Raw genomic sequence first — 16,653 nt, forward strand, 5'->3', positions numbered from 1 at the left:
CGTGGGTTTCCGTGGCCGGGGGCACCGCGTCACAATCAGCCCTACGCTATTTTTATTAAGGGCTTACGGGGCGGCCGTGTTACTAATTACACCTCTGTCTGCAGTAATTGCACACGCGTTTGCCTGCTTGTGTCTGACGTGAGCGCTCTCGCTTCAGCCGGTGAAACAAAGCACCTGCTTCCGACCCTTCAAGGGCAGAGTCCACCTTAGGGTTGTGTGTCTACACAGACGGTGACGAGGGGCTTCCTCTGTGAGCCTGTCCTAAAGGCAGGAGCATTGCTGACTCGACACAGTCTAGAACCTGCTGTAAGTGCCTAGTAAGACTGTGCTCTGGTGCTGGTAAAACAGCTCTGTATCTCAGGCACAGCACCATACGCCGGCCGGTGGGGACCGCAGCCTTTCCCCGAGGGGCCCAGACACCCGCCCCCNCCCCCCGCAGAGACAGCTTGGGGTCCCCCGTGCGAACGTGGCTTTACGAAAGCCAACTGCAGGAAGATGCTTCACGTTGCATCCTCTGCCTTGTTTCAAGCCGGGTGCAGAGCCACTGTGAGCTTTCCAGAACTGTGGTAAGGGGGTTACCGACTATTCACAGATCTCGGGAGGCTTCTCTCAAAAGGCACGCCTTTCACATTTTTGTATTTTTCTGTTTCTAGGAGCTCACGAAAGTTCCTTGGAAGCACGTCAGGAGGGTAGCCTCTGGAGTGTGCGTTGAACCCTGAAGCAGCCTGTATAGACATGTGCTGTTCTAACATCATGTGCCTGATGGCGGCCCCGGGCAGCCTGCTTGGGAGCGAGACGGAGATAAAGCGGTGAGCTGTGGGCCTTCCGAGCTGAGGGGAGCAAGAACACTTTCTCTCTTTTTTTTCTGTTTATTTATTTTTGAGTGAGAGCGCAAGCAGAGGGTAGGGCAGATAGAGAATCCCAAGCAGGCTCTTAGCCGTCAGCACAGAGCCCGACACGAGGTTCAAACTCACAAACTGTGAGACCATGACCTGAGCTGAAGCTGGACGCCCCACTGACTGAGCCCCCGGCGCCCCAGAAGCACATTCTCACTGGCAGTTTCTGGCACTTCTAAGTGTGTTTTTTTTTGGTGTTTTTCAGAGGATTTTGCCTTCTGCACTCACCATTAACTTTTGCATGAAAAAATATGACTCTGAGAAAGAACAGAATTCTTTTCACAGACAAAGAGGTGCAGACACTTATCTGACGGGGTTCTCAGCACCCTGAGGATTAGGGCGACGGGGACGGACTGTCTGGTGGGGCCGTGCTGCTCCTGCAAACATGTGGTCATTTAAGTCTAAATGATTTAAAAACAAATAACATCTCAGGGGCGCCTGGAGTGCTCAGTCGGTTGAGCATCCGACTTGGGCTCAGGTCATGATCTCGCAGTTCATGGGTTCAAGGCCCGCGTTGGGCTCTATGCTGACAGCTCAGAGCCTGCAGCCTGTTTCGGATTTTGTGTCTCCCTCTCTCTGACCCTCCCATGCTCATGCTGTCTCTCTCTCTCAGAAATAAATAAAACCTTTAAAAAATATATAAATAAATAACATTTCAAATGTGGGTCTTCAGGTGTGCTGGCCACATATCACTGCTTCTTGGCTACATGTGTCTGAAAGATAGTTGAGGGCTCCGCAATCGGGGTCCGGAGAAATCCCTTATGGGTGTGTGTGTGTGTGTGTGTGTGTGTGTGTGTGTGTGTATGTGTGAGAGAGAGAGAGAGACAGACAGACAGACAGAGAGAGAGAGACAGAGACAGAGACAGACACACAGACACAGACACAGAGACCAGCCAGAGAACGAACTCTGAGATGCTGCTGGAGATAAGGTGCTCTGGAAGTCTCTGCCCACCATCTAAGAATTCACTAGACATCGTCATGTTTCAGGCTATCAGACTATTTGGTACGTGCCTGTAAGGAAATACCTTCTGCTTTTCAGTTCCCTAAGCTTTTAAACGTATAGGATTAACTTAAGGATTTTCTGAGTTCTCAAAAAAATTTTTTTAGGTGACGTGCCTAAGAAACTAGAAAATTTACATTTATGGGTCTAACAATAGCCAATGCACTGCAATCCAGCCAGAAAGGTAGGGATTTCTGGGTGAATTCAGCGCTCAATCACACCACGCTCTAGGCTGCAGGGAGGCTGACTGCGGAGAGAACACAGAGCCCTGCCCGGGGTCGCTGCTGCCCTTCCCCGGGGGAGCACCTGTCACCGCCTGGCCTGAGCTGGCGTGGGAGGGCACACCAGCCACACTCACCCACAGGCTGTGCCGTCAGGACCCCTCAACGGCAGCACGGGGGCAGGGCTGAGGGCACATCCACGAGCAGAGCTGGCCCGGGTTGGGACCTCGCTGGACTTGACTTCCGTGTGGGGAGGGGGGAGTAGCTCCTGCCGCTGATGGTTCCAGACAGAATCCCTTCTCACCCTTGAGGACGGTACGGCCACAACAGAGGCAACGTCCTGCACCGGGGATGAGAGCCTGCTGGACCCGGGGCTGAGGAAGCAGGTGGACAGGGCGGCCCCTTGCACAGCAGGGGGGTCGGTGGTTTCAAAGGAAACGTACTTTCCCATCAGAGGGAAGGAGGGTCCACATGTTGATGGGTATATTCGTATGTGTGCAAACTGATGTCTCATTTCTCAAAGTGTCATTCGAATGTTCTCTGGAGAGTCTTATCAAGGAAGTGGGCTTTAATGATCATTAAATACACAAATGATTTTTTTCTGGGACGTGAACGCCCCTGGAGAGGCAAGGTGCATGGGCTGATGGTTTCCGTCTGCCACGCACTCAGTTTCAAAGAACAGCCTAAATAATCCATTTAATCGGAAACACCAGGTTAATAAGTTACTCCCTACTGTAAAATTTAGATGTGAATGTAGATTCTGCCAGCTTTCAGATTTCATTTTTCAGTGTGGTCTATTTCTCCTTAAGCTGATTAAATAGAAACATCCAGAAAAACATGGCTAGGCACCTGTGGAGAACGTCTGTGAGCCAGATACGACCATGAGGAGAAGTACAGGCTACCCACAGGGGAAAGCAGGTTTTCAAGACTATTGTACTCGGCTAGGATTTCAACATTTTAACTCATCGTTTGATTTCACTCATTTTGGAAAATGTGCAACTCTGTCAACACAGACTACTAGTTGTCTTTATTTTTCGCATTTCCAGTAGTAATGATTCTAACGAGGGGTGGCCTCTGCTTTCATAGGGGGAAAAATCATGAGATTTTAAGGGCTCCTTTTTTTAAAGTTTGTTCCCAAGTAAACTGATGTCCGTGTTCAAAAACAAAACAAAACCCTGACAAAGCTGAGATTTCAGATGTTAAGACCTAGTTCAAGGGCACTGGAAATCCTAATTCCTTAAGGTAGGTAGGAAATTGGGAAACAGGGAGATGCAGGGTCCCATGCTGAGTGAGTTAAAAACTCAGGGCAGCCCAAGGGACATACATGGCCTCTACCTGGAGCGCCTGAGGTGTGCGGACCCTAAGCCACGGGCTCTTCATCCTCGGGCCCTCCCCTAAGGGCCTGCTGCATACGGGCAGTTTCTCCCAAGGAACATCTTGTGGGCCAAATGTCTTATCTCCCTGTGCCGGTATCCAGCCTGGTTCCTCAGGGCCAGCCGCCAGGTGCAGCCTCCCCAAAGGCAGGAGAGTCTATTTTTAGCTTGTGGAACCAGTTTTCCTGGAGCCTCTGTGGGTGGGGCCTGCTCAGAGCCCCAGGAGTCAGGAGTCGGAGCCCAGGGGGCCTCAGCAGCACGCGTGGACGCCGTCTGGGTCATCCAGGGAAGCTGGGGCGAGGCCTTCCCGGTTCTGCCAGGTCACAGTCGTATATACGGAGCCACTGAGAAGTGGCTGATAAGTCAGTGAGCTCGCGCTATCTGGAACTCAAATTCTACCATGACTCTTAAAAACACAGGGATTCAAAGGCAAAATACGGGGTTTCTTCATTTCTGGGAATGGGAGTGAATCCCAGAAACGTCCTGTTCCCGTGCTTCCTCCCGCGGCTGAGGCCTTCCTTCCTTCCACTCACCATGGGGGGTTCTCTCTGTCTGGGGGCACGGGGACAGGGCCCTCGGCCACCTCGCTACGTGGCCGCTCCACCTGTTACTGGCAATGCCAGGTCGGAAACGGGGGCCTTTCCTTTCACCTACTGGAGAAATTCCAGACTTATTCCTTCTGTAACGCTCCTCCCTCCTGCACCCCGACATGTCTTCAGGAGGAGAGAGAAGCCAGTAAGAAGGCGCAAGGTGCTGAGTCACGGGGAGGAAGCTGAGGGCCAGAGACTGGAAGGTCCTGGCAGGAAATAACGACGTCTCCTTCCCCAACACTGGACAGAGGGCCGGGCGGGACCAGGAAGCCATGCAAACAACCGGTGCCAAACCCCGCCGTGCCAGCAGGTGCGGGCGGGTGCGGGCTGGGCGCAGGAGGGGCTGTGGACCGGCCAGGCAGCATCTCCTGCAAGAGGCCGGGGTTTGGGGGGCATGGAGGTGACTTTGCCTTGCAGCTGCCCCTACTCACACGTCAGCCCGGCACCCGTCCACGACAGAAGCCTCCCTTCTGCTCTCCCGCGAGTCAAAACACGCCTCACAGAATTACATGCAGAAACATACAGAAGGGGCAACAGTATGGCAGGAACCCAGGTACCTTTTTTCTATCCTGGTTCAAGTTTACATGCCGTGTAACGTCTCAGGCACTCGCTCCTCACGCATTTTCTCTCCAGTTAGAAAACAGTTTTTCACACGTAACAACCACCTCTAGGAACCAGTGTTCTTACAGTTCCAATTTTTTAAACCATCCAAACATTACACATCAGATATCAGAAGACAAGAGAATCAAGTATAGGCTTTACTGCCGCTCAACAACCTTATTTAGGTAGAAATAACAAATTAAAACTATGTCTCTGTGTTTTATAATGTCCAACGACAGGAAAGAAACTGGGAGCCACAGAGTGGGTTTGTGAACCGGAGTCACAAATCCGTCACTACAAGCCTTGCCCTCTCGCGGCGCTGACGGGCCGGAGCTCCCGCCGAGGCCCGGCTCCCCTTTAACTCTGGTGCAGACTCTGCTCGGGGGACAGACGGCGCCCCAGTCCCCACATTCTGGGGCCCCACGGAAGCCTGGCCCACCGCTCAGCGCCTCTGCCCATTGTGACGAGATTCTCAGGAGAACAGTTTGACTTTTAAAAATTAACGAGTCATTCCCCATTCAATATTTACTGGAATCGTTCAGGTATTTATAAAAATTTCCCCTCAGCGGGAAAGTAGGATTCCAAACCCATAACGACATTGTAACTCCCTTCCGGTTCACCTTGGGCCTGAAATCATTAGTCTAGAAACTAGATAACACTGTTAGGAATGTCAATTGAGGTAAAATATGGGCAAGAACAGCACATACTTGCTCATTTACTTTGCAAGGGGTGCCCTGAAAGCACATTCTGGAAACTGACGCAGCGGTTGATACAGAAATGGGGTTCAGGCACGGAGTGGGGAGGGCCCACAGCTGCTGGCTGGGGTGTTATTATATAAGAACTGTACTGCCACTCAGTTCAGTCCCGTGGGCCCTGTCCAGCACTTTCGTGTGCACGTGGTGCTGGGGGCACCCGGGTCTGGTGACCCAGCCTCTGTCTGCGGCTGGAACACCTATAAGGAGTTGAGCACCAAAGACGTGGAGCCGTCTCCCTTCCCTGCCCCCACAAATCAGGGCAGATTCAACACATCGCACACCACGTCAGCCCCCTTTCCTCATCTGAAATGACCCTTCGGTGGTGGAGAAAAAGCCCCAGCCAGAGCGTGAGGCCACCAAGAACCCGGTGAGTGGCAGACGCCATGTGGGGAATACACAGGAGCCTCCTGACTCCGGGGGGGATTCGGACCATTTGTACTTCACTCTCCCCTCTGGCATATCTGTACTCTCCACAGGCGGTATAGCAATGGTGTGGAAGGGAAGCAGGCGGTGCCACTGGCAAGGTCGTGGGCCTGGGGTCCCGGCGAGGTGTGTGGGCTTCTGTCTGTCTGCCCGAGAAGTTTCTAAGATGGGGGGGTGACCATCCAGCAGTTTTAGCAGGAAACCATGGCGCCACTGTGTGCATCGGGAGGGTCATGTTTAATGACAAAACCAAATGCTGTCTGAGGGATGCCCTGAGCCGGGCTCACACCTCACCTTGTTGCCCTTCTCAGCGTTTAACTCCCGCTTTCCCGCGTGGTTTCCCATCCTGAGCCCGTGCGCTGGTCAGGAGCTAGAAGGAAAAGAGAAGGCGTTAGCCTTAAGGCTCCTACTCTCAAAGTTTTCAATCTGAGCAACAGTCCTGTGACGCACGCTCTGCTCTGCCCATTTCCGAGAAGAGAAAACGAAAACCCCAGACCCGAGACGGGGGAAGCCTGGCCCGTGGGTGCCTCTGTTGTCACCCGATCCGAAGCCAGACACTGGGAAGCGGGGCCTCTGCCCGTACCCCCACTCTGAGCAGGGCCCCTGCCTGTACCCATGCTCGGTTCAGTCACCAAGGCCTTCCAGCATGTTCTCCTCTGTGGACAAAGATCCCAGCTCCTGGATGGTGTCGACCCGGCGACACACACACCTGGGGAACACACCTCCCCACACCCAGGTGTGCTGAGACGCCTTCACGGGCAGAACAGGGCGACCCTCCTGAAAACGAGAGGCTCGGGGCTCACTGTGTGGGGATCATGTGAGCAGACAGACCACAGCATCAGACCAAGGACTGCTTATCACACAAGTATCCCAAGAATCTGCAGAATTTGCAAGGAAGATAAAGGTGGATTAAAAAAAGTATCTGTTCCTCATTTGTATTTCCTAACATAAACTTTAGCAGAAAATTCATGATTTTTCCCTCAAAGGCACAAAACTGCGGAATTTAGCCAAACCCATTCTACACCAATTGCAAATCCACCTTCATCCTTGGACGTGCGCCGACCGCCAGAGCCACTCGCTCTGTTGCTGTGAACCATCACAGGGCCGCAGATGCCGGTCTGTAGGGGCGGTTATGAAATGTAATTGTCCACGAGGAGCTCTTTCTAAAGAATATGAGTGAACCTACTCCCTGCTGAATGTGAAAGAGTTTCCTTGAAAGGCAACAAAATGAATTGTCTTCTGAAAACGAAAAGGATTTCTAAAACATTCCATGTGCCTTGGTGAAAGGCAAGGCTTGCCCCCCAAAAGGCACACTCCTCAGGAAAAAGGGAATTGCTCAGGATCAGAATTTTTCCAAAGCCTCCCATCGTTCTGGATGCCTTCAGTGACCATGAAGGATGCAGTTGCCTTTGTCCACAGGACCCAGACAGAGGGCGGGATGGGCAAGAAAGGAACTTTCTAGTGTCACCTCCCAGGGTGTGTGTGAGTACGTGAGCAGTTCCACAGTGGAGACCAGCGACAGCCGGCCACGTGGGGAGAGAACACCCTTCCGCCTCACATTTTGTAAGTGTAAACCAGGGAAGGAGATCGCATTTCCAGTGATGGCCCCGGGGGGAGAAAGATAAGGTGAAGGGGCAGTCATGAGCCCTGGCAAATTACAGACATAGCTCCAGCAGCAAGAAAACACCATAAACTTAGAAGATTTAGGTGAATTCCTCATTTTTTGTACACGAGAGTGAAAGAAACCCCCAATATTTAAAAATGCATGTCTTTAAAGATGCACGTTTACCTCTGCAGATAATTTCAGCCTCCAGTGTGATTCTGTCATTTATGTGCTCATTTGTTTAAATTGGATCACCACAGAAACCTTCATGGGGTAAATGGAGATTTGGGCACACATGGTACTTTACTTGATTGGTACAAAAAGGGAAGGAGAGGACTTGTTTTTGTCATTTGGGAGTCTACACGGTCGTCAGGGAATGTGAGTGGGTGTTCTCCCAGGAGACCTAGGTCTGAACGGGGATGTAAAGCAGCTGTTCCTCTGAGGTTTCGCTTCTCTTGGATTCCACGCAGGGTTTTAACTGAATACTGAGAACTTGCAAGATGACTAGAGTACACAGAATAATAATGCATGAAACATTTGTGTATCTCCTACCTTGTTTTAGAAAAAAGAATTGGCTATCCCAAACTAAACATAGGCAATAACAAATATTATTATAAGTCCCTAATACCCAAAGCAATCTACACATTTAATGTAATCCCCATCAAAAGATCAACAGCATTTTTCACAGAACTAGAGCAAACAATCTTCAAATTTATATGGAACCATACAAGACTCTGAGTAGCCAAAGCAATCTTGAAAAAGAAGAACAAAACTAGAGGTATCACAGTCCCAGATTTCAAGATATGCCAGAGCTATAGTCATCAAAACAGTATGGTCCTAGCACAAAAAGAAACATATATATCAATGGGACAGAACAGAGATCCCAGAAATAAAACCATGATTATATGATCAACTAATCCAGACAAAGGAAGCAAGAATATGTAATGGGAAAAAGACAGTCTCTTCAATAAATAGTGTTGAGAAAACTGAACAGCTACATGCAAAAGAATGAAATTGGACCACTTTCAAAACACCAACACAAAAATAAACTCAAAATGGATTAAAGACCAAAATGTGAGACCTGAAACCATAAAAATCCTAGAAGAGAACATAGGCAGTAATTTCTCTGACACTGGCCGTAGCACCACAATTGTCTCCTATGGCAAGGAAAGCAAAGGCAAAACTAAACTATTGGAACTACATCAAAACAAAAAGCTTCTGAACATCAAAAGAAACAATCAATAACACTAGAAGGCAACCTTTGGAATAGGAGCAGATATTTGCAAATGACATATCTGACAAAGGGTTAGTATATAAAATATATAAAGTACTGATAGAACTCAACACAAAAGACGCCAAATAATCCAGTGAACAAATAGGCAGAAGGCATGAACAGATATTTTCCAAAGAAGACATCCAGATGGCTAACAGACACATGAAAAGATATTCAACACTGCTCATCATCAGGGAAATGCAAATCAAAATTACAATAAGATGTCACCTCACACCTGTTAGAATGGCTAAAACAAACAAACAAGAAATAACAAATGTTGGCAAGGATACGGAGAAAGGAGAACCCTCTTGCAATGTTGGTGGGAATACAAATTGGTGCAGCCACTGTGAAAAACAGTATGGAGGTTCCTCAAAAAGTTTTAAAAAGAACTACCCTACAATCCCACAATTATACTCCTGGGTATTTACACAGAAAATATGAAAACAGTATTTTGAAGGTATACATGCCCCATGCTTATTGCAGCACCCAGGACGGACGGAAGTGACGAAGGTCCGGGTCCGGCTTTCGAGCGCAGACAGAAGCCGTCAGATGTGACTGGCCTCTCTGACTCACAGAAGGAGCACTTATTGTATCTGTGTCACGGCGAGCGTGCAGATTCCAGCGCTAGATGTGAAATATACAAACTGGGCAGGGAAAGAAAGGCAGGGGGCAGGAGTGACGAGTGGCATAGATCTGCGTCTCGATCAGGGCTCGCAGGGGCCGACGCCTTCCAAGGCGCCCGTGGTGCTCGAGGGGCATCTCACAGGACGGCGGGCAAACGATGGCACTCCCACGAGGGACGGGCGCCTTTGGGAGCTGGGAGGGGCGCTGCAGAAGGAGGAGGGGCCGGGCCAGCCTCAACAGAGACTCATTGCCAGCCGCCGGTGTCCCAAAGCCTCTGCAGACACAGGTGGCTCACGGGCAGGCGTCTTTCGTCTGTGCCATCTCTGCAATTAAGTGAATGCAGGGAGCAGAGTTTTGGCGAGCACATGGGTGCCGCCAGGAAGCCAGCTGAGTCTGAGGCATCTCGGGCACGTTATCCAGCTTCTGGGGCCACTGTAAGAGGGGAGTGGGGGAGGGGAGGGCCTGTGGCTGAGCCGCCATCCACCCCTTGGAGGGAAGTCCAGTTCCAGAGGACACACCTAGTCAGCCCCTGGGGTTACTGGAACCTTCCACGCTGCCTGCACGGTTCCCTACACTGGTGTGAGATGGGGGGGGGATTAGGAGGGAGCCAGAAGTGAGCATAAGCCGCACCAGTGAGTGATCCAGTCTTACTGGAAAGCAGCCCAGTCGTAGCCAACGGGACTTTATGTTTTATAATTCGTTCCTGCTGCAGCCGAGACCAAGCGGCTCCCAGGGGGATCCTGGAGGAACCCACGCGGACAATCCCTCTGCGGGTGCCTGGGTGCACCCGGGGAGGCTGGCGTGCACGGGGATGTGGAGGTGAAAGCACCACACCTCCAAGTGTTTTAACCAGGTGCGTCCTGCTGGGTTCTAACTTTTGACGTGCAGACGTGGCAGGTCGGACCTGCGCTCCTGGGCAGCCCCGTGCTGGGTGACGTAGGCAGCTGGCTCCACCTCTCTGGGCCTCACATGCCTTTAAAGTGGAAGGAAGAAAAGCCCTCTCGCTGCCCAGGGGTGAGAAGGAAGTACTCTTTGGGGGCCAGTGAGGGCGGGGGGAAGCTGGGCTCCAGGCTCCACCGGCTCCCCTCCCTGCGTCCCTCCCGGCAGGTGCATCGACCCTCCTGACGGCTGGTGTACTGCAGAGACCTTTCCAAGGGCTCCCACAGGCGTGCGTGTCCCCAAGGTCAGGGGAAGGGGAGGGGTAGGAAGAGCGCGGCCCTCGCGAGGCCCCAGGCGACGCCACACAAGGAGCCTGTAAGGAGAGCTCCCGCCCACCGCCCACCGCAGAGCAGCCCAGCGCACTTCTGCTGGCTCCAGACTGTGGTCCCCGCGCAGGCGACAAGCCAGGCAGCACACAGGGGACTCCAGGACGGCCCCTCCCCAACCTTCAGAACCGGAGAGGCTAACGGGCTATTTCTGAGGCACCGCGAGTGCGTTTTCACAGGCAACGGGGTGACATTATTGTGACACAACGGTCTTCCCAGAAGTCACCCCGACCCTCTCAAGTGCCCCCAGACCTCCCGGAAGGTGGCGCCTGAGCGCAGAGCTGACCGCGGGGCGGGAGCAGGGTCAGGGGTGACTGAAGTGCGGAACCGGTCGCCCGATACTGCCCCTCACCGTGTGCTTGGGCTCAAGCGCAACCTCCCCCTCCACCCCCCGCCGAGAAAGTAATGCTTCTTCTAAGCTGGTCTGTCTCGATCAAAACTTCACCACACGTCAAAACAAAAACTTCAGGCTGCACTTGGCAGTCCCACTCCTGAAATATTTAATCAATCTTTAGAAAGTTCAAGACCACCGGACCCAGGACGGACGAAGTGACAAAGGTCAGGGTCATGCAATTAGGAAGAGCCCCGTAAGCTTTATTCCCATTTCATAGCCGAGAAAGTAAAGTTCAGAAGACGGAATTTAGCTTTGAGGGTATCATGTCTTTAGGGAAGTATTTTAGTTAAAAATAGGGATTGTTTTAACATATTCTAAATATATCTTACGTGGAATAAACTGTTACAGTAGCTCTAAGTATCAGACATTTCTAAATTATTGGTTAGCACAATACAGAGAGATAAGACCTTACGCTAGCAGGTAGCCTTGAAAACAATACGAACTTACAAGAACCTGTTCTTTATAAACCCCGGAATGGGGGGTTCACAAGTTTAATAATGGAAAGAGCAGAGACTTTCTTAAATCTCTACCGGGTGGCTGGCAAGAATAGCTGGTGAGAAGTGCGTGCGAGAAATTATTTGGGTTTTAATTCCCTGCCAGTGGTTGTTACCTGTAGAGCTTCTTTAGCAAAGCTGATTCCTCTCAACGTCTAGTTTTCCGTCCGTCGAGACGGAGATGGGACACCTGCGCGCTTCAGGGTCCAGGAAGGTGACGGGCCCGACAGCCACGGGCCCGACCACACGTCAGCAACAGAACTGCCCTCGCTTCTTACAGACGGCTCGTATGTCACGTAAGGCGCAGAATGAGGCAAACAGGGAGTTAATTAGGGCCCCAAAGAGCTAATCTTCCACATGTATCTTAACTGGAAAAGTTCAACTTTCTTGTAATAACAGTTTTTTAAAATAAATAACTGCTTCATAATTGGCAGCGAGCCAAAGGGCGATGTGCTTCTGTCATTGGCCTCTGGTGCAATTGGGTCGTGTTTGCTATTGCAGAGCAATGTTTTCCCTGGGCTGTGGGCACTTGCCCAGTGTGGGCGTGGCCAGCAAGGCGTCTCCCCCAGGGGGGGGGAATGGGGGTGCCGGGAGGGACGGGCGGAGGTCCTCGCTGGCCACAGAGGCGGGTCCAAGCGCTGCAGTGAATTTGCTAAAATCTACCCACGAGGACCCCTGAGTCATTGCCAACAGAGAGGAGGATTAACATGGACTTACGGCAGCAGGAGTTAAAATCCCACCGGGGTGGTAACTTTTGCTTTCTTTGATTTTTAAAATCTCGAAAGCAATGTTTTCACAAGTCCGCGCACTCTGCCACGGACCATTAATGGGGTTTTCGCTTCTATTAGACTTTAACGGTCAGCAGATTCTGTTGTTGCCATTACAATTCCTACTTCCCTGGGTCCTGGGTCCGATCGGCCCCAGCACCGGTACTGGGGCCCGGCAGCCGGCACCCAGATGCTCCGTGGACGCGTGCTGTGGGGCGGGCATCTGGGTCCTAGGGATGGAGTGTGCCAGTCACGAGTACCGGTGAGGAATCCCCAGGGGCTCGCGAGTGCGCTGTTGTTTTTGGAGGTGGTCTAACTGTGCATTCGAGAAGAAGGAAAAGTAGGAGAAAGATAGTGGATTTGCACAGAAGAGGTTTATCTGATTTTTGAATCGTGGGTCGAATACTGAGGGGAAAACTGTAGAATTTAGACTGATAGGGTGCAGACAGGGTAGCCCAGAAACGGGGTAACCTAAATAAAGGTAATAAGGCAAGGCCGTGATATCGCCAAGGGACACCATCACTTCCTTTCTGGGAACGCTAACCACAGACAGACGACCCCGGGAGAGCTGCAGGTGACCCGCCCCCCCCACGGGCAGCAGCCCGGCCCAACCTGCCCTGCACGAGAAGACTGCTAACCTCGAGGATCCCAGCGTCGCCTACGCCATCCGCCCCAGTGGTGAGTGGGGCTCGTGACCCGTGACATGTCCATCAATAGGGCAGACTGAACACGAAGAGGAAGTGGCCATCTGTCCCATCCACCCCAGTGAAGGCCACACACCCTTCCTGAAATTCACCCAAAGCAAACAGGGTCTAGTTTGAAAAGCGCGTGTTTTGAGGATGTTGGGCCATCTCACAAAAGTAGGCGTGGGGGAGGGGAACCTTCTTAAGTTCAGAAGCTCGTTGTTTAGGATGAAAATAGCGTTGAGGGAGGACAGACTTGGAGTCTGGGCCCCTGGTTGGCCACGACCTGGCCACCTGACCTTGAGCAAGTCACCTAAACTCTGGCTCGGCTCCCACTTGTCAAGGGGGCGGTGACTCCTGCCTGAGCCCAGGTGGGGGTTGGGGGGGCGCGCCCGGTTCAGGTAACACAGCCGCACCTGACACATGTAGGGGGTGGGAACCGCGGATGGCCTCTGCGGGGAGCCCGCCGCGCCCAGACAGCGCCTGGCGAAGAGGATCTGGGAGTCCTCATTTCAGAAACCAAGCTGTGGACAAAACCCTCAGCTGCAGCCCGGGCGCGGGTGCGCAGCCTCAGTGGGGGCTCCTGCTGGGCGTCCGCAGGTGCGCAGGCCATGCGGCCGCTCGGCAGAGCCGCCATGCTCTCTGTGCTGCGATCCAGATCCCGGGACAAAAGAGCCGGGCCGTTCCACACTCCGCATCTACAGGCAGGCTCGTCACTGCAAAGGGGCGCGTGCAGACCTGTGGGCGTGAGCAGCACAAGACGGGGGGCTGAGCGTGGAGGGCGATGGGGCGTCAGGGGTTCAGCGAGAGCGGGGAACTGGGTACGAGGGAGAACAAGAGCATTCCGGTGGCTGTTCACGGGCTGGACCTCACGGCAGGCGTCGGGGGCCAGCAGCGAGCCACAGACGGTGTGTTTAGGACCCGCAGGAAAGCTTACGGTAACCTAGGTGACAGCAGGGGGCGGAAGCAGTTTCCAGGGGAAGCACTTGGACGGCTCATACAACAGAGGTCAGAGCAGATGTGCAGATGCTGGTGTGCATGGGAACACACGGGGCCCAGGAGAAAGGAGGCAGGGAGGCCGAGGGAGGCTGACCAGCCTCAGTTTGGGTCTCTGACTCAACGGCAAGCGGGCCTCAGGGTGGTCTGGTGACACCCCCATTTCCTCCCATATCGTGTCACTGGAGGGAAATTCCTCAGGGATCCAGACCCCCGTCCGCCTCCCCTCCTGGCTGGTGACCAGTCTCGCTCCAGGAGAAGCGCCCAAACAGAAAGGCCCTCCCCGGCCTGCTGCTACACGGACAGATAAAACTCTCCATGTAAAAACAGGTCATAGGAAGCTGGCCTTGGGCCTTGCTCTGTATCGTAAGTCATGTTGAGACGGGCCTTCCCGATGCAGGGGGAGAGGGCCGGGCACACCCTCCCCCAGCAGGAGGCCCCGAGGTCCCGGTAGCCCGCCTCCGTCACCTGGGTGAACGCTGGGCCCTGCTGTCCCCAAGAGGCTCCGTGCCAGCGAGGCCGGGCACAGGCTGTACCCCCCGAGGAGGCCCAGCAGCTGGGACAAGCCAGGCGGGGTCCAGAGCGGAGGCGCCTGGAGCCTGAGGAGAGGGGTGGGCGTGCCCTTTCCTGTAGACGCTCCCCCCCTGGCACGGAGGGTTCTGGCCCACGTGTCTGCAACCCCAGGATGGTAAGTGCTACTTCCTGGAGGCGCTGCGGAAACCAGTTAATATTTTACAGGCACCCGAAGATACAAACCCTGGGTCAGAGGAGAGTAACCCCCCGCGGGGGCCTGGCCTTCTGGGACCGGCCCACGGGCACCCCCTCCTTGGCCCCGGCATGGAGTCATGCGTGCGGCATTACACGGGCGTGTAGGCCACACAGCCCAGGGCGCCGGCCATCAGCCACACCTGCCGCTCACCAGAGATCGGGGGTGCCTCGTGACCCGGGGCGCCGTCGGCGGCGGGGAGAAGGGACGCAGACGCTCTGGGTCTCGCTGGGAGGCAGGGCTGGCGGTCAAATGGTAGCACAATGTTTGTTCAACACAGTGCATCTCACCCACCTCCAGAACGACTCATACATTCCTTGACATCAGGCGTGATAGCTCATGATCGTTAGGCACGCGGAAGAAACGCGTCTGCTCGGGCCGTGCGTTTCCATGTGGCCTGGGGCCAAAAGGGCTTAGTCTGAGTCTTAACAAAGATAAACCCGTGTTTCTTTCCAAAAACACAGAGAACATCCGAATCCTAGGACTGTTGATCTAAAATCTCCAGGTTCGAACCCCCAACCTGAGTGGTCCCACGGGACACAGCGGGCCTCACGGGCACCTTGTCTTCACACAGGCATGCAGCACAGGACTGAGCGACTTCTTTCCGGAACCTTCCAGGTTGCAATCAGGGAAAAGCATGCTACGCTCGGTCACCCACCCACCATGGCCCACAGGAGACACGGCTCGGAGCCGTCTGGGGGCCCCCTGGCTCTCCCTGGCACGGAGGGTTTGCACTTCTGAGACACAGTGGAGAGACTGGTGAGTGGCGATTGTAAGGAAAGAAATGGCAGGAAGACGCGTTGCGGGAGAGCAGGGCGCAGTGACGGGGCTGTGGGTTTGGACCCAGGAAGCTGGCAGCAGCCAACAGGATGGGGAGACCACGTGGCAGGTGCCAGCTGGACATGTCAGCACTGTGGCCTCTTCGTGTTCCCGCTGCACTGAGGTAGGGACACGACTGAGCTCCCCGTTTGCAGATGACGAACCTCTGGGGTCTAGAGAGCTCAGGCGTCCCCATCGAACGACGGCTCCTGAGTTCTGGCTCCAGCTCGGCCTCAAACTGGCCTGGGGACTCGGGGATGACCCCCAGTCCCTTCTGAGAAGGGACTTCCCCGTGCACTGAAGCCTGGCTTTAGTAAGGAAAAGCGCTCCATCCGAAGGTCAGAGGGGCACCTCTTCCTGCATTTCAGGCCTTTTAATGCTCGCTCTCCTAGTAGAAAATACATTAGCGACAGCTTCACAAAGCCTTCCTTCTGCGTAAAAGCCACCCAGAGCAACAGCAAATGGTGACGCTTTACACGGCTACATCGTGCAGTGAAGGTCCTTTTCAATCCGTTCCTGGAAAATGGCACTTAAAGGACTAATTAATTACAGGGGCGCCTGGGGGGCTCCGTCAGTTAAGCGTCCGACTTCGGCTCAGGTCATGGTCTCACGGTTCGTGGGTTGGAGCCCCAAGTCGGGCTCTGTGCTGACAGCTCGGACCCTGGAGCCTGTCTTTGGATTCTGTGTCTCCCTCTCTCTCCGACCCTCCCCTGCTCATGCTATCTCTGTCTCTTTCAAAAGTAAATAAACTTTGAAAAAATAAAGGAATAATTATGTAACAAGCAATCAAGAGTGCAGCAAGCACACCGCAAACACAACGCTGCCGGAAGCTGCATTGTGCCCTTGAGCTTTTTAAGCAGTTTCTGTGCAGCATTTGGTTTCTAAGTGGCACCTTTAAGGCTTAAACGGATCAATAGCCTCTCAGAAGGCACTGACTCATTACTACCAGGTTGAGGCCTTATGGTTTTTCTGTTCCATCAAAACCAAGATCGTCTGGGACGGCTTTGCATAGGCTATAAAGTGCTTCCCCAGTAGACTGCTATAAAATTATCCCGAGGTGTCTTAACCCTTCACACTCCATACACACCACAGCGTGTCTCATCGCGGATTG

General features: G+C 53.3%; 1 protein-coding gene across 3 annotated transcripts in view; it reads right to left on the bottom strand.

Annotated features, from left to right (window-relative positions):
* Nucleotides 1-6,228, bottom strand: part of MBP (myelin basic protein) — an 88,649-nt gene extending 82,421 nt beyond the window's left edge. For 2 of the 3 annotated variants that reach the window (XM_077752696.1, XM_077752695.1), the window contains exon 1: nt 6,153-6,228. In XM_077752696.1, the coding sequence (XP_077608822.1) occupies nt 6,153-6,203 (51 nt within the window). In that variant the 5' untranslated portion in view covers nt 6,204-6,228. The remainder of the gene's footprint in view (nt 1-6,152) is intronic. The other variant, XM_077752698.1, reaches the window with a different exon arrangement.
* Between the last annotated feature and the right edge of the window lie 10,425 nt (nt 6,229-16,653).

This window comes from Crocuta crocuta, unplaced genomic scaffold, assembly GCF_008692635.1.
Source record: "Crocuta crocuta isolate KB4526 unplaced genomic scaffold, BGI_CrCroc_1.0 scaffold101, whole genome shotgun sequence".
NCBI lineage: Eukaryota > Metazoa > Chordata > Mammalia > Carnivora > Hyaenidae > Crocuta > Crocuta crocuta.